Consider the following 18,970-nt stretch of genomic DNA (forward strand, 5'->3'; position numbering starts at 1 on the left):
CCCCCCAATAGGCTACAACCCCCCCCCCAATAGGATACAACCTCCCCCCCCAATAGGATACAACCTCCCCCCCCAATAGGATACAACCACCTCCCCCCCAATAGGATACAACCACCTCCCCCCCAATAGGATACAACCTCCCCCCCCACCCCCACCCAGGCTACAACTTCCCCTCCCCCCCAATAGGCTACAACCCCCCCCAATAGGATACAACCTCCCCCCCCCCCAATAGGATACAACCTCCCCCCCCCCAATAGGATACAACCTCCCCCCCCAATAGGATACAACCTCCCCCCCCCAATAGGATACAACCTCCCCCCCCCCCAATAGGATACAACCTCCCCCCCCAATAGGATACAACCACCTCCCCCCCAATAGGATACAACCACCTCCCCCCCAATAGGATACAACCTCCTCCCCCCACCCCCACCCAGTAGGGTAAAACCTCCCCTCTCTCCCCCCCCACCCAGTAGAGTAAAACCTCCCCTCTCTCCCCGCCCCCCCCACCCACCCAGTAGGGTAAAACCTCCCCTCTCTCCCCCCCCCACCCAGTAGGGTAAAACCTCCCCTCTCTCCCCCCCCCCCCCCACCAGTAGGGTAAAACCTCCCCTCTCCCCCCCCCCCCCCACCAGTAGGGTAAAACCTCCCCTCTCTCCCCCCCCACCCCCCAACCCAGTAGGGTAAAACCTCCCCTCTCTCCCCCCCCACCCCCCAACCCAGTAGGGTAAAACCTCCCCTCTCTCCCCCCCCCCACCCACCCAGTAGGGTAAAACCTCCCCTCTCTCCCCCCCCACCCCCCAACCCAGTAGGGTAAAACCTCCCCTCTCTCCCCCCCCCCACCCACCCAGTAGGGTAAAACCTCCCCTCTCTCCCCCCCCCACCCAGTAGGGTAAAACCTCCCCTCTCTCCCCCCCCCCCCCACCAGTAGGGTAAAACCTTCTGCCCCTCCTTACATCTCCGCCCTAATTTCTCGCTATGCACCATCCCGACTCTTGCGTTCTGCTCAAGAATGTCTTCTTTCTACCCCCTTTGTATCTAAAGCCCTCTCCCACCTTAACCCTTCTCACTGACTGCCCCACACCTCTGGAATGCCCTTCCCCTCAGTACCCGACTAGCACCCTCTCTATCCACCTTTAGGACCCACCTTAAGACACACTTGCGTAAAGAAGCATATGAATAGCACAGTGGATATTCTGAACACATGATACATAAAGCTTGGCCCCCTGCAGACACACTTACCAGAACTCCCTCCTACTGTCTCTGTACGTTCTCCCCACCAATTACCGTATTGGCGCGGAGATAGCGCGGAGATAGCGCGGCCGCGCACATAACCCGACCCTAACGTTTTGACGGTGTCCTACACGGAAATAAAAAGGCGTCGGTCGGGGCTGCGCTTATATACACGGAAATAAAAAGGCGTCGGGCTGCGCTTATGTACACGGAAATAAAAAGGCATCGGGCTGCGCTTATGTACGGGGCCCGTTTTCGGCAGGACGTTTTCAGGATGAAACATGGCACTATATTCCGGCTGTACGGTAGAGTGTAAGCTCTTCGGGGCAGGGACTCCTTTTCCTGAATGTTACTTTTATGTCTGAAGAGTTTATTCCCATTATGTGTTTATTTGCAGGGCTCGACAAATGCACTCGCCCCGCACGCCACGGGCGAGAGCATTTTGTCTGCTGTCGAGTGCTTACCTGCGGCGGGGTCCGGCGGCGCAGTCCGGCGGCGCAGTGCGGCGATCTCCGTCTTCTCCCGTGCAAATTGTAATGTTTCCCCTGCAGGTTCTGAAAAAATGGCTGACGCCGCTTTGCCACGGCGATAGTATGTTACGCCGTGATGTCACGCGGCGCCACGTAACATCATGTTGCCACGCCAGCGGCCATTTTTTCAGGACCTGCAGGGGAAACGTTACAATTTGCACTGGAGAAGACGGAGATCGTCGCACTGCGCCGTCGGTAAGAGTCATGAGAGGGGGGAGAGTTAAATTAGGGGGGGGGGGCGAGTTAAATTAGGGGGGGGGGCGAGTTAAATTACGGGGGCCAGTTAAATTAGGGGGGGGGGGCGAGTTAAATTAGGGGGGGGGGCGAGTTAAATTAGGGGGGGGCGAGTTAAATTAGGGGGGGGGCGTGATGGGTTTTGCCCTAGTTTGTTGAGCCCTGGTTATTTTTATTTGTTATTTATGATTGTCACGTGTATTACTGCCGTGCAGCGGCGCTATGTACACTAATGGCGCTATATAAATAAAGGCACGCGCATACACACGCACCGGCACGCGCATACACACGCACACGCACGCACATGCAGAGACGCGCATACACACGCACAGGCACGCGCATACACACGCACAGGAACGCACAAGCAGAGAGACGCGCATACACACGCACTGACACGCACAGGCACGCACACGCAGAGAGACGCGCATACACACGCACTGACACGCACAGGCACGCACACGCAGAGAGACGCGCATACACACGCACACGCACGCACATGCAGAGACGCGCATACACACGCACACCGCACGCACATGCAGAGACGCGCATACACACGCACAGGAACGCACAAGCAGAGAGACGCGCATACACACGCACTGACACGCACAGGCACGCACACGCAGAGAGACGCGCATACACACGCACTGACACGCACAGGCACGCACACGCAGAGAGACGCGCATACACACGCACACGCACGCACATGCAGAGACGCGCATACACACGCACACGCACGCACATGCAGAGACGCGCATACACACGCACACGCACGCACATACACACGCACAGGAACGCACAAGCAGAGAGACGCGCATACACACGCACTGACACGCACATGCACAGGCACGCACACGCAGAGAGACGCGCATACACACGCACAGGCACGCGCATACACACGCACAGGCACGCACACGCAGAGAGACGCGCATACACACGCACACGCACACGCAGAGAGACGCGCATACACACGCACAGGCACGCACACGCAGAGAGACGCGCATACACACGCACAGGCACGCACACGCAGAGAGACGCGCATACACACGCACACGCACACGCAGAGAAACGCGCATACACACGCACAGGCACGCACACGCAGAGAGACGCGCATACACACGCACAGGCACGCACAAGCAGAGAGACGCGCATACACACGCACTGACACGCACATGCACAGGCACGCACACGCAGAGAGACGCGCATACACACGCACAGGCACGCGCATACACACGCACACGCACGCACATGCAGAGACGCGCATACACACGCACAGGCACGCGCATACACACGCACAGGAACGCACAAGCAGAGAGACGCGCATACACACGCACTGACACGCACAGGCACGCACACGCAGAGAGACGCGCATACACACGCACTGACACGCACAGGCACGCACACGCAGAGAGACGCGCATACACACGCACACGCACGCACATGCAGAGACGCGCATACACACGCACACGCACGCACATGCAGAGACGCGCATACACACGCACAGGAACGCACAAGCAGAGAGACGCGCATACACACGCACTGACACGCACAGGCACGCACACGCAGAGAGACGCGCATACACACGCACTGACACGCACAGGCACGCACACGCAGAGAGACGCGCATACACACGCACACGCACGCACATGCAGAGACGCGCATACACACGCACACGCACGCACATGCAGAGACGCGCATACACACGCACACGCACGCACATACACACGCACAGGAACGCACAAGCAGAGAGACGCGCATACACACGCACTGACACGCACATGCACAGGCACGCACACGCAGAGAGACGCGCATACACACGCACAGGCACGCGCATACACACGCACAGGCACGCACACGCAGAGAGACGCGCATACACACGCACACGCACACGCAGAGAGACGCGCATACACACGCACAGGCACGCACACGCAGAGAGACGCGCATACACACGCACAGGCACGCACACGCAGAGAGACGCGCATACACACGCACACGCACACGCAGAGAGACGCGCATACACACGCACAGGCACGCACACGCAGAGAGACGCGCATACACACGCACAGGCACGCACAAGCAGAGAGACGCGCATACACACGCACAGGCACGCACAAGCACGCACAAGCAGAGAGACGCACATACACACAGGTACGCACATACACACGCACAGGCATGCACACGCAGAGAGACGCGCATACACACGCAGAGAGACGCGCATACACACGCACCGGCACGCACATACACACACACACACACGCACACGCAGAGAGACGCGTGCTTTCTTGAATCATGAATTTATTTAATTCAACAAATCCCATTAAATTGGTAAAAATGTTTATTTTGGGGACCAAGTGGCTTTGTCTAAAGACCTAAAATATGCATTTCTCACACCAAGTTTAACCCGATGACCAGCACAATCCAAACACAGGAACATGTGAAAGGGAATAATGTTTTGGGTCGGTTTCCGATGACGGGGAGACAAGTCCGGGAAACCCTATTTGCTTAATAGTAAAATGTCGTCGGTTGTGTTAAGAACGGAGTTCGGTGAGATTGTCCCGATAATTCTTTGCCATGAACTATTTACCAATTAGTGACAGTAATTAGTGTGAATCCATCCGCAGAGCAAGCAGCCCGACTGAAAAAGCTGCAGGAGCACGAGAAGCGGCAGAAAGTGGAGTTTCGGAAACGGGTGAGTGATCCAGTAACAGAACAAAGCAAGACTGTCCCTCCCCCCGCAGGGTGACACAGTGACACAGCCTGTCCCTCCCCCGCAGGGTGACACAGTGACACAGCCTGTCCCTCCCCCCGCAGGGTGACACAGTGACACAGCCTGTCCCTCCCCCCGCAGGGTGACACAGCCTGTCCCTCCCCCCGCAGGGTGACACAGTGACACAGCCTGTCCCTCCCCCCGCAGGGTGACACAGCCGGTCCCTCCCCCCCGCAGGGTGACACACAGAAGGGAGCTATGTGCCTGTCCCTCCCCCGCAGGGTGACACAGTGACACAGACAGAAGGGAGCTATGAGTCTGTCCCTCCCCCCGCAGGGTGACACAGTGACACAGACAGAAGGGAGCTATGAGTCTGTCCCTCCCCCCGCAGGGTGACACAGTGACACAGACAGAAGGGAGCTATGAGTCTGTCCCTCCCCCCGCAGGGTGACACAGTGACACAGAGAGAAGGGAGCTATGAGCCTGTCCCTCCCCCGCAGGGTGACACAGTGACACAGACAGAAGGGAGCTATGAGCCTGTCCCTCCCCCCGCAGGGTGACACAGTGACACAGACAGAAGGGAGCTATGAGCCTGTCCCTCCCCCCGCAGGGTGACACAGTGACACAGACAGAAGGGAGCTATGAGCCTGTCCCTCCCCCCGCAAGGTGACACAGTGACACAGACAGAAGGGAGCTATGTGCCTGTCCCTCCCCCTGCAGGGTGACACAGTAACACAGACAGAAGGGAGCTATGAGACTGTCCCTCCCCCCGCAGGGTGACACAGTGACACAGACAGAAGGGAGCTATGAGCCTGTCCCTCCCCCCGCAGGGTGACACAGTGACACAGACAGAAGGGTGCTATGAGACTGTCCCTCCCCCCGCAGGGTGACACAGTAACACAGACAGAAGGGAGCTATGAGCCTGTCCCTCCCCCCGCAGGGTGACACAGTAACACAGACAGAAGGGAGCTATGTGCCTGTCCCTCCCCCGCAGGGTGACACAGTGACACAGACAGAAGGGAGCTATGAGCCTGTCCCTCCCCCCGCAGGGTGACACAGTAACACAGAAGGGAGCTATGTGCCTGTCCCTCCCCGCAGGGTGACACAGTGACACAGACAGAAGGGAGCTATGAGACTGTCCCTCCCCCAGCAGGGTGACACAGTGACACAGACAGAATGGAGCTATGAGACTGTCCCTCCCCCGCAGGGTGACACAGTGACACAGACAGAATGGAGCTATGACTCTGTCCCTCCCCCCGCAGGGTGACACAGACAGAAGGGAGCTATGAGCCTGTCCATCCCCCCGCAGGGTGACACAGTGACACAGACAGAAGGGAGCTATGAGTCTGTCCCTCCCCCCGCAGGGTGACACTGTGACACAGACAGAAGGGAGCTATGAGACTGTCCCTCCCCCCACAGGGTGACACAGTGACACAGACAGAAGGGAGCTATGAGTCTGTCCCTCCCCCCGCAGGGTGACCGTGACACAGAAGGGAGCTATGAGCCTGTCCCTCCCCCCGCAGGGTGACACAGTGACACAGACAGAAGGGAGCTATGAGTCTGTCCCTCCCCCCGCAGAGTGACACAGACAGAAGGGAGCTATGAGACTGTCCCTTCCCCCGCAGGGTGACACAGTGACACAGACAGAAGGGAGCTATGAGTCTGTCCCTCCCCCGCAGGGTGACACAGTGACACAGACAGAAGGGAGCTATGAGTCTGTCCCTCCCCCGCAGGGTGACACAGTGACACACAGAAGGGAGCTATGTGCCTGTCCCTCCCCCGCAGGGTGACACAGTGACACAGACAGAAGGGAGCTATGAGACTGTCCCTCCCCCAGCAGGGTGACACAGTGACACAGACAGAATGGAGCTATGAGACTGTCCCTCCCCCCGCAGGGTGACACAGTGACACAGACAGAAGGGAGCTATGAGACTGTCCCTCCCCCCGCAGGGTGACACAGTGACACAGACAGAAGGGAGCTATGAGCCTGTCCCTCCCCCCGCAGGGTGACACAGACAGAAGGGAGCTATGAGCCTGTCCCTTCCCCCGCAGGGTGACACAGTGACACAGACAGAAGGGAGCTATGAGACTGTCCCTCCCCCCGCAGGGTGACACAGTGACACAGACAGAAGGGAGCTATGAGACTGTCCCTCCCCCCCGCAGGGTGACACAGTGACACAGACAGAAGGGAGCTATGAGACTGTCCCTCCCCCCGCAGGGTGACACAGTGACACAGACAGAAGGGAGCTATGAGTCTGTCCCTCCCCCCGCAGGGTGACACAGAGACACAGACAGAAGGGAGTTATGAGTCTGTCCCTCCCCACAGGGTGACACAGACAGAAGGGAGCTATGAGCCTGTCCCTCCCCCACAGGGTGACACAGACAGAAGGGAGCTATGAGCCTGTCCCTCCCCCGCAGGGTGACACAGTGACACAGACAGAAGGGAGCTATGAGTCTGTCCCTCCCCCCGCAGGGTGACACAGTGACACAGACAGAAGGGAGCTATGAGACTGTCCCTTCCCCCGCAGGGTGACACAGTGACACAGACAGAAGGGAGCTATGAGTCTGTCCCTCCCCCCGCAGGGTGACACAGACAGAAGGGAGCTATGTGTCTGTCCCTCCCCCCGCAGGGTGACACAGTGACACAGACAGAAGGGTGCTATGAGACTGTCCCTGCCCCCGCAGGGTGACACAGTGACACAGACAGAAGGGAGCTATGAGACTGTCCCTCCCCCCGCAGGGTGACACAGTGACACAGACAGAAGGGAGCTATGAGTCTGTCCCTCCCCCCGCAGAGTGACACAGTGACACAGACAGAAGGGAGCTATGAGTCTGTCCCTCCCCCCGCAGGGTGACACAGTGACACAGACAGAAGGGAGCTATGAGTCTGTCCCTCCCCCGCAGTGTGACACAGTGACACAGACAGAAGGGAGCTATGAGCCTGTCCCTCCCCCGCAGGGTGACACAGTGATTCAGACAGAAGGGAGCTATGAGTCTGTCCCTCCCCCCGCAGGGTGACACAGTGACACAGACAGAAGGGAGCTATGAGCCTGTCCCTCCCCCCGCAGGGTGACACAGTGACACAGAAGGGAGCTATGAGTCTGTCCCTCCCCCCGCAGGGTGACACAGTGACACAGACAGAAGGGAGCTATGAGCCTGTCCCTCCCCCGCAGGGTGACACAGTGATACAGACAGAAGGGAGCTATGAGACTGTCCCTCCCCCGCAGGGTGACACAGTGACACAGACAGAAGGGAGCTATGAGTCTGTCCCTCCCCCCGCAGGGTGACACAGTGACACAGACAGAAGGGAGCTATGAGTCTGTCCCTCCCCCGCAGGGTGACACAGTGATACAGACAGAAGGGAGATATGAGTCTGTCCCTCCCCCCGCAGGGTGACACAGTGACACAGACAGAAGGGAGCTATGAGCCTGTCCCTCCCCCGCAGGGTGACACAGACAGAAGGGAGCTATGAGTCTGTCCCTCCCCCCGCAGGGTGACACAGTGACACAGACAGAAGGGAGCTATGAGCCTGTCCCTCCCCCGCAGGGTGACACAGACAGAAGGGAGCTATGAGTCTGTCCCTCCCCCCGCAGGGTGACACAGTGACACAGACAGAAGGGAGCTATGAGTCTGTCCCTCCCCCGCAGGGTGACACAGTGACACAGACAGAAGGGAGCTATGAGTCTGTCCCTCCCCCGCAGGGTGACACAGTGACACAGACAGAAGGGAGCTATGAGCCTGTCCCTCCCCCCGCAGGGTGACACAGTGACACAGACAGAAGGGAGCTATGAGACTGTCCCTCCCCCGCAGGGTGACACAGTGATACAGACAGAAGGGAGCTATGAGCCTGTCCCTCCCCCCGCAGGGTGACACAGTGACACAGACAGAAGGGAGCTATGAGCCTGCCCCTCCCCCCGCAGGGTGACACAGTGACACAGAAGGGAGCTATGAGTCTGTCCCTCCCCCGCAGGGTGACACAGTGACACAGACAGAAGGGAGCTATGAGTCTGTCCCTCCCCCCGCAGGGTGACACAGTGACACAGACAGAAGGGAGCTATGAGACTGTCCCTTCCCCCGCAGGGTGACACAGTGACACAGACAGAAGGGAGCTATGAGTCTGTCCCTCCCCCGCAGGGTGACACAGTGACACAGACAGAAGGGAGCTATGAGTCTGTCCCTCCCCCGCAGGGTGACACAGTGACACACAGAAGGGAGCTATGTGCCTGTCCCTCCCCCGCATGGTGACACAGTGACACAGACAGAAGGGAGCTATGAGTCTGTCCCTCCCCCCGCAGGGTGACACAGTGACACAGACAGAATGGAGCTATGAGACTGTCCCTCCCCCCGCAGGGTGACACAGTGACACAGACAGAAGGGAGCTATGAGCCTGTCCCTCCCCCCGCAGGGTGACACAGTGACACAGACAGAAGGGAGCTATGAGTCTGTCCCTCCCCCCGCAGGGTGACACAGTGACACAGACAGAAGGGAGCTATGAGACTGTCCCTTCCCCCGCAGGGTGACACAGTGACACAGACAGAAGGGAGCTATGAGTCTGTCCCTCCCCCCGCAGGGTGACACAGACAGAAGGGAGCTATGTGTCTGTCCCTCCCCCCGCAGGGTGACACAGTGACACAGACAGAAGGGAGCTATGAGACTGTCCCTGCCCCCGCAGGGTGACACAGTGACACAGACAGAAGGGAGCTATGAGACTGTCCCTCCCCCGCAGGGTGACACAGTGACACAGACAGAAGGTAGCTATGAGCCTGTCCCTCCCCCGCAGGGTGACACAGTGACACAGACAGAAGGGAGCTATGAGACTGTCCCTCCCCCCGCAGGGTGACACAGTGACACAGACAGAAGGGAGCTATGAGTCTGTCCCTCCCCCCGCAGAGTGACACAGTGACACAGACAGAAGGGAGCTATGAGTCTGTCCCTCCCCCCGCAGGGTGACACAGTGACACAGACAGAAGGGAGCTATGAGTCTGTCCCTCCCCCGCAGTGTGACACAGTGACACAGACAGAAGGGAGCTATGAGTCTGTCCCTCCCCCCGCAGGGTGACACAGTGACACAGACAGGAGGGAGCTATGAGTCTGTCCCTCCCCCGCAGTGTGACACAGTGACACAGACAGAAGGGAACTATGAGTCTGTCCCTCCCCCCGCAGGGTGACACAGTGACACAGACAGAAGGGAGCTATGAGTCTGTCCCTCCCCCCGCAGGGTGACACAGTGACACAGACAGAAGGGATCTATGAGACTGTCCCTCCCCCCGCAGGGTGACACAGTGACACAGACAGAAGGGAGCTATGAGCCTGTCCCTCCCCCCGCAGGGTGACACAGACAGAAGGGAGCTATGAGCCTGTCCCTCCCCCGCAGGGTGACACAGTGATACAGACAGAAGGGAGCTATGAGTCTGTCCCTCCCCCCGCAGGGTGACACAGTGACACAGACAGAAGGGAGCTATGAGCCTGTCCCTCCCCCCGCAGGGTGACACAGTGACACAGAAGGGAGCTATGAGTCTGTCCCTCCCCCCGCAGGGTGACACAGTGACACAGACAGAAGGGAGCTATGAGCCTGTCCCTCCCCTGCAGGGTGACACAGTGATACAGACAGAAGGGAGCTATGAGACTGTCCCTCCCCCGCAGGGTGACACAGACAGAAGGGAGCTATGAGACTGTCCCTCCCCCGCAGGGTGACACAGTGACACAGACAGAAGGGAGCTATGAGTCTGTCCCTCCCCCCGCAGGGTGACACAGTGACACAGACAGAAGGGAGCTATGAGACTGTCCCTCCCCCGCAGGGTGACACAGTGATACAGACAGAAGGGAGATATGAGTCTGTCCCTCCCCCCGCAGGGTGACACAGTGACACAGACAGAAGGGAGCTATGAGTCTGTCCCTCCCCCGCAGGGTGACACAGTGACACAGACAGAAGGGAGCTATGAGCCTGTCCCTCCCCCGCAGGGTGACACAGACAGAAGGGAGCTATGAGTCTGTCCCTCCCCCCGCAGGGTGACACAGTGACACAGACAGAAGGGAGCTATGAGTCTGTCCCTCCCCCGCAGGGTGACACAGTGACACAGACAGAAGGGAGCTATGAGTCTGTCCCTCCCCCCGCAGGGTGACACAGTGACACAGACAGAAGGGAGCTATGAGTCTGTCCCTCCCCCGCAGGGTGACACAGTGACACAGACAGAAGGGAGCTATGAGTCTGTCCCTCCCCCGCAGGGTGACACAGTGACACAGACAGAAGGGAGCTATGAGCCTGTCCCTCCCCCCGCACGGTGACACAGACAGAAGGGAGCTATGAGTCTGTCCCTCCCCCGCAGGGTGACACAGTGACACAGACAGAAGGGAGCTGTGAGTCTGTCCCTCCCCCCGCAGGGTGACACAGTGACACAGACAGAAGGGAGCTATGAGTCTGTCCCTCCCCCCGCAGAGTGACACAGTGACACAGACAGAAGGGAGCTATGAGTCTGTCCCTCCCCCCGCAGGGTGACACAGTGACACAGACAGAAGGGAGCTATGAGTCTGTCCCTCCCCCGCAGTGTGACACAGTGACACAGACAGAAGGGAGCTATGAGCCTGTCCCTCCCCCGCAGGGTGACACAGTGATACAGACAGAAGGGAGCTATGAGTCTGTCCCTCCCCCCGCAGGGTGACACAGTGACACAGACAGAAGGGAGCTATGAGCCTGTCCCTCCCCCCGCAGGGTGACACAGTGACACAGAAGGGAGCTATGAGTCTGTCCCTCCCCCCGCAGGGTGACACAGTGACACAGACAGAAGGGAGCTATGAGCCTGTCCCTCCCCCGCAGGGTGACACAGTGATACAGACAGAAGGGAGCTATGAGACTGTCCCTCCCCCGCAGGGTGACACAGTGACACAGACAGAAGGGAGCTATGAGTCTGTCCCTCCCCCCGCAGGGTGACACAGTGACACAGACAGAAGGGAGCTATGAGTCTGTCCCTCCCCCGCAGGGTGACACAGTGATACAGACAGAAGGGAGATATGAGTCTGTCCCTCCCCCCGCAGGGTGACACAGTGACACAGACAGAAGGGAGCTATGAGCCTGTCCCTCCCCCGCAGGGTGACACAGACAGAAGGGAGCTATGAGTCTGTCCCTCCCCCCGCAGGGTGACACGGTGACACAGACAGAAGGGAGCTATGAGTCTGTCCCTCCCCCCGCAGGGTGACACAGTGACACAGACAGAAGGGAGCTATGAGTCTGTCCCTCCCCCGCAGGGTGACACAGTGACACAGACAGAAGGGAGCTATGAGTCTGTCCCTCCCCCGCAGGGTGACACAGTGACACAGACAGAAGGGAGCTATGAGTCTGTCCCTCCCCCGCAGGGTGACACAGTGACACAGACAGAAGGGAGCTATGAGTCTGTCCCTCCCCCGCAGGGTGACACAGTGACACAGACAGAAGGGAGCTATGAGACTGTCCCTCCCCCCGCAGGGTGACACAGTGATACAGACAGAAGGGAGCTATGAGCCTGTCCCTCCCCCCGCAGGGTGACACAGTGACACAGACAGAAGGGAGCTATGAGCCTGCCCCTCCCCCCGCAGGGTGACACAGTGACACAGAAGGGAGCTATGAGTCTGTCCCTCCCCCGCAGGGTGACACAGTGACACAGACAGAAGGGAGCTATGAGTCTGTCCCTCCCCCCGCAGGGTGACACAGTGACACAGACAGAAGGGAGCTATGAGACTGTCCCTTCCCCCGCAGGGTGACACAGTGACACAGACAGAAGGGAGCTATGAGTCTGTCCCTCCCCCGCAGGGTGACACAGTGACACAGACAGAAGGGAGCTATGAGTCTGTCCCTCCCCCGCAGGGTGACACAGTGACACACAGAAGGGAGCTATGTGCCTGTCCCTCCCCCGCATGGTGACACAGTGACACAGACAGAAGGGAGCTATGAGTCTGTCCCTCCCCCCGCAGGGTGACACAGTGACACAGACAGAATGGAGCTATGAGACTGTCCCTCCCCCCGCAGGGTGACACAGTGACACAGACAGAAGGGAGCTATGAGCCTGTCCCTCCCCCCGCAGGGTGACACAGTGACACAGACAGAAGGGAGCTATGAGTCTGTCCCTCCCCCCGCAGGGTGACACAGTGACACAGACAGAAGGGAGCTATGAGACTGTCCCTTCCCCCGCAGGGTGACACAGTGACACAGACAGAAGGGAGCTATGAGTCTGTCCCTCCCCCCGCAGGGTGACACAGACAGAAGGGAGCTATGTGTCTGTCCCTCCCCCCGCAGGGTGACACAGTGACACAGACAGAAGGGAGCTATGAGACTGTCCCTGCCCCCGCAGGGTGACACAGTGACACAGACAGAAGGGAGCTATGAGACTGTCCCTCCCCCCGCAGGGTGACACAGTGACACAGACAGAAGGGAGCTATGAGCCTGTCCCTCCCCCGCAGGGTGACACAGTGACACAGACAGAAGGGAGCTATGAGACTGTCCCTCCCCCCGCAGGGTGACACAGTGACACAGACAGAAGGGAGCTATGAGTCTGTCCCTCCCCCCGCAGAGTGACACAGTGACACAGACAGAAGGGAGCTATGAGTCTGTCCCTCCCCCCGCAGGGTGACACAGTGACACAGACAGAAGGGAGCTATGAGTCTGTCCCTCCCCCGCAGTGTGACACAGTGACACAGACAGAAGGGAGCTATGAGTCTGTCCCTCCCCCCGCAGGGTGACACAGTGACACAGACAGGAGGGAGCTATGAGTCTGTCCCTCCCCCGCAGTGTGACACAGTGACACAGACAGAAGGGAACTATGAGTCTGTCCCTCCCCCCGCAGGGTGACACAGTGACACAGACAGAAGGGAGCTATGAGTCTGTCCCTCCCCCCGCAGGGTGACACAGTGACACAGACAGAAGGGATCTATGAGACTGTCCCTCCCCCCGCAGGGTGACACAGTGACACAGACAGAAGGGAGCTATGAGCCTGTCCCTCCCCCCGCAGGGTGACACAGACAGAAGGGAGCTATGAGCCTGTCCCTCCCCCGCAGGGTGACACAGTGATACAGACAGAAGGGAGCTATGAGTCTGTCCCTCCCCCCGCAGGGTGACACAGTGACACAGACAGAAGGGAGCTATGAGCCTGTCCCTCCCCCCGCAGGGTGACACAGTGACACAGAAGGGAGCTATGAGTCTGTCCCTCCCCCCGCAGGGTGACACAGTGACACAGACAGAAGGGAGCTATGAGCCTGTCCCTCCCCCGCAGGGTGACACAGTGATACAGACAGAAGGGAGCTATGAGACTGTCCCTCCCCCGCAGGGTGACACAGACAGAAGGGAGCTATGAGACTGTCCCTCCCCCGCAGGGTGACACAGTGACACAGACAGAAGGGAGCTATGAGTCTGTCCCTCCCCCCGCAGGGTGACACAGTGACACAGACAGAAGGGAGCTATGAGACTGTCCCTCCCCCGCAGGGTGACACAGTGATACAGACAGAAGGGAGATATGAGTCTGTCCCTCCCCCCGCAGGGTGACACAGTGACACAGACAGAAGGGAGCTATGAGTCTGTCCCTCCCCCGCAGGGTGACACAGTGACACAGACAGAAGGGAGCTATGAGCCTGTCCCTCCCCCGCAGGGTGACACAGACAGAAGGGAGCTATGAGTCTGTCCCTCCCCCCGCAGGGTGACACAGTGACACAGACAGAAGGGAGCTATGAGTCTGTCCCTCCCCCGCAGGGTGACACAGTGACACAGACAGAAGGGAGCTATGAGTCTGTCCCTCCCCCCGCAGGGTGACACAGTGACACAGACAGAAGGGAGCTATGAGTCTGTCCCTCCCCCGCAGGGTGACACAGTGACACAGACAGAAGGGAGCTATGAGACTGTCCCTCCCCCCGCAGGGTGACACAGTGATACAGACAGAAGGGAGCTATGAGCCTGTCCCTCCCCCCGCAGGGTGACACAGTGACACAGACAGAAGGGAGCTATGAGCCTGCCCCTCCCCCCGCAGGGGGACACAGTGACACAGAAGGGAGCTATGAGTCTGTCCCTCCCCCGCAGGGTGACACTTGTCCCCTTTTCCCGCACAGATGGAGCAGGAAATTTCCGGTTTTATTCAGGAAAACGGCCAAACTAAGAGGAAGTTCCAGCCAATGGGCAAGATCGAGCGCAGCATCCTGTGAGTGATCCCCAGCCTGTACCCCTCCCCCGGACACGCGTTCTCCCCCCTCCTCATTCACCTGCGTGTCACGCGTTCTCCCCCCTCCTCATTCACCTGCGTGTCACGCGTTCTCCCCCCTCCCATTCACCTGCGTGTCACGCGTTCTCCCCCCTCCTCATTTACCTGCGTGTCACGCGTTCTCCCCCCTCCTCATTCACCTGCGTGTCACGCGTTCTCCCCCCTCCTCATTCACCTGCGTGTCACGCGTTCTCCCCCCTCCCATTCACCTGCGTGTCACGCGTTCTCCCCCCTCCTCATTTACCTGCGTGTCACGCGTTCTCCCCCCTCCTCATTCACCTGCGTGTCACGCGTTCTCCCCCCTCCTCATTCACCTGCGTGTCACGCGTTCTCCCCCCTCCTCATTCACCTGCGTGTCACGCGTTCTCCCCCATCATTCACCTGCGTGTCACGCGTCCCCCCACCCCCATTCACCTGCGTGTCACGCGTCCCGTCCCCCCATTCACCTGCGTGTCACGCGTCCCGTCCCCCCATTCACCTGCGTGTCACGCGTTCCCTCCCCCCCCATTCACCTGCGTGTCACGCGTTCCCCCCCATTCACCTGCGTGTCACGCGTTCCCCCCATTCACCTGCGTGTCACGCGTTCCCCCCCCCCCATTCACCTGTCACGCGTTCCCCCCCATTCACCTGCGTGTCACGCGTTCCCCCCCCCCATTCACCTGCGTGTCACGCGTTCCCCCCCCCCATTCACCTGCGCGTCACGCGTTCCCCCCCATTCACCTGCGTGTCACGCGTTCCCCCCCATTCACCTGCGTGTCACGCGTTCCCCCCATTCACCTGCGTGTCACGCGTTCCCCCCCCCATTCACCTGCGTGTCACGCGTTCCCCCCCCCCCCATTCACCTGCGTGTCACGCGTTCCCCCCCCCCCATTCACCTGCGTGTCACGCGTTCCCCCCCCCCCATTCACCTGTGTGTCACGCGTCCCGTCCCCCCATTCACCTGCGTGTCACGCGTTCCCCCCCCCCCATTCACCTGCGTGTCACGCGTTCCCCCCCATTCACCTGCGTGTCACGCGTTCCCCCCCCATTCACCTGCGTGTCACGCGTTCCCCCCCCATTCACCTGCGCGTCACGCGTTCCCTCCCCCCCCATTCACCTGCGTGTCACGCGTTCCCCCCCCATTCACCTGCGTGTCACGCGTTCCCCCCCATTCACCTGCGCGTCACGCGTTCCCCCCCCCCCCATTCACCTGCGTGTCACGCGTTCCCCCCCCATTCACCTGCGCGTCACGCGTTCCCCCCCCCTCCCTTGCATGGCGCCGTGGCCCCCGCTGCTGATGTCCCCTCTCTCCGCCTCCCTCTGTAGCCACGACGTTGTGGAAGTCGCCGGTCTGACATCGTTCTCGTTTGGGGACGATGAGGAGAGTCGTTATGTTATGATTTTTAAGAAGGTGAGCGGGTTAATTACTGAAAATCAATCGTTTAATGGGTTAAAGGGTCAGCACCACGTGGCCTAGTGGCAGGGACGTGGTTAAAGGGTCAGCGCCACGTAGGGACCACGTGGCCTAGTGGCAGGGACGTGGTTAATGTGTGGTGGCTTGTCTCTGCCCCCAGGAGTTTGCCCCCTCGGACGAGGAGTTGGAGGCGTATCGGAAGGGAGAGGAGTGGGACCCCCGGAAAGCGGAAGAGAAGAAGAAATTGAAGGTAGTGGGGGGTTCTCAGAATGACCTGGGGGACCCCCCCCCTGCGGCCAGCGAAGGGTTACCCCGAAGTACTGAACAAAATGTCCCTCTCCCCTTCCCTGCGGCCAGCGAAGGGTTACCCCAAAGTACTGAACAAAATGTCCCTCTCCCCTTCCCTGCGGCCAGCGAAGGGTTATTGAATACACTTGTATTGAATCTATATGGGAATATATAGAATACATGTGTATTGAATCTATATGGGAATATATAGAATACATGTGTATTGAATCTATATGGGAATATATAGAATACATGTGTATTGAATCTATATGGGAATATATAGAATACATGTGTATTGAATCTATATGGGAATATATAGAATACATGTGTATTGAATCTATATGGGAATATATAGAATACATGTGTATTGAATCTATATGGGAATATATAGAATACATGTGTATTGAATCTATATGGGAATATATAGAATACATGTGTATTGAATCTATATGGGAATATATATAATACATGTGTATTGAATCTATATGGGAATATATATATAATACATGTGTATTGAATCTATATGGGAATATATATATAATACATGTGTATTGAGGCTTCCTTACAAGCTGTGGGAAGATCATTAATGAACACTGAGAAGAGTAGGGGCCCCAGAACAGAGCCTTGTGGGACACCACAGGTGATATCCGGGGGTTGGAGTTAGAGCCAGAGATGGACACATGTTGGGATCTACCTGATAGGTAGGACTGAAACCAGTTTAAAGCATGTTTCCCTATTCCAGAGCTCTGGAGTTTGTTAAGCAGGATAGCATGATCAACTGTGTCAAAAGCCTTTGTAAAATCTAGGAATACTGCACCAGTGAGTTGTCCCCGTTCCATCCCACACTGGGTCTCATTGCAAACTTTTAGCAGGGTAGTTACGGTGGGGTGTTTGGGACGAAAGCCAGATTGGAATTGGCTAGGGAAATTTGTCTTGGTGTAGTAATCGCTTAATTGGGAGTGGACACATTTTCCATGAATTGGAGAACAAAACGACAAATTGAATTGTAGAGGGTGTCAAGTTTGCTAAGGTGGGTTTGAGGAGCCGAGCCATATACTATGTCTCCATAGTCAATTTTTGGCATTAGCATCTGCTGTGCGATACGCTTTCTGACCAGGAGACTTAGGGAGGATTTGTTCCTGTAAAGTACCCCTAGTTTGGCATAGGTCTTGGTTGTCAGGGTATCAATGTGCACCCCGAATGTTAAGTGGGAGTCAAACCATAAGCCCAGGTATTTAAAACTAGTAACAGGGGTTAGGGTGGTGTTAGTGCTGGTTCTGATCAGGAGCTCAGTCACTGGAGGATTTAGAAATGTAGTCTTGGTCCCAATACCATTGTTACAGTCTTGTCAGTGTTTAAAAACAGTTTGTTTTGGGAAATCCAGTTTTCGAGTCTCAAAAAGTCAGACTGAAGTATGTGTCCAAGGTCGGAGAGGCTATGGCTGTGTGCATATAGGATTGTGTCATCTGCATACATGTGTATTGAGGCTTCCTGACAAGCTGTGGGAAGATCATTAATGAACACTGAGAAGAGTAGGGGCCCCAGAACAGAGCCTTGCGGGACACCACAGGTGATATCCAGGGGGTTGGAGTTAGAGCCTGAGATGGACACATGTTGGGATCTTCCTGATAGATAGGACTGAAACCAGTTTAAAGCATGCTTCCCTATCCCAGAGCTCTGGAGTTTGTTAAGCAGGATAAGCATGATCAACTGTATCAAAAGCCTTTGCAAAATCTAGGAATACTGCACCAGTGAGTTGTCCCCGTTCCATCCCACACTGGGTCTCATTGCAAACTTTTAGCAGGGTAGTTACGGTGGGGTGTTTGGGGCGAAACCCAGACTGGAATTGGCTATGGAAATTTGTCTTGGTGTAGAAATCGCTTAATTGGGAGAGGACACATTTTTCCATGACTTTGGATAGTTTTGGGAGAAGAGATTGGCCTGTAGTTTGAGACAGTGTTTTTGTCCCCACTTTTGAAGATTGGGACAACTCTGGCAGTTTTCCAGGTCTTAGGGATATGGCCTGCAGACAGGATGGAGGTGACTATGGAAGCAATTGGTTTGGCAATGGCTGGGGCACCAAGTCGTAGGAACCTAGATTGTAGTAAGTCAGGTCCACATTCGCTGCTTAGTTTTAGTTTGAGGAGCGCTTGTATAATCTCCTCTTCAGATACTGGGCCAAATTGAAAATTGTGGGCAGTGTTGGGAGGGGGGGGGGGGGGTGGGACTATAGGGGTACTCCCAAGATGAGATTCAGGTTTGGGGTTTGGGCTGCGTTTCGCTAATAAGTTAGTGGCACACCCCACAAAGTAATCATTGAATGCATTTCCAATGTCGGTGGGGTTTGTCAGAGTAATATCCCCCTTAGTGATATTAC

At 57.6% G+C, this 18,970-nt stretch overlaps 1 protein-coding gene across 1 annotated transcript in view; it reads left to right on the forward strand.

Annotated features, from left to right (window-relative positions):
* SPAG7 (sperm associated antigen 7) overlaps positions 1-18,970 on the forward strand; it is a 37,604-nt gene that overhangs the window by 979 nt on the left and 17,655 nt on the right. The window contains exons 2-5 of the mRNA XM_075582164.1: positions 4,613-4,680; positions 14,764-14,852; positions 16,218-16,302; positions 16,466-16,555. Of these exons, the coding sequence (XP_075438279.1) occupies positions 4,613-4,680; positions 14,764-14,852; positions 16,218-16,302; positions 16,466-16,555 (332 nt within the window). The remainder of the gene's footprint in view (positions 1-4,612; positions 4,681-14,763; positions 14,853-16,217; positions 16,303-16,465; positions 16,556-18,970) is intronic.

Source organism: Ascaphus truei, unplaced genomic scaffold, assembly GCF_040206685.1.
Source record: "Ascaphus truei isolate aAscTru1 unplaced genomic scaffold, aAscTru1.hap1 HAP1_SCAFFOLD_1958, whole genome shotgun sequence".
Classification (NCBI taxonomy): Eukaryota; Metazoa; Chordata; class Amphibia; order Anura; family Ascaphidae; genus Ascaphus; species Ascaphus truei.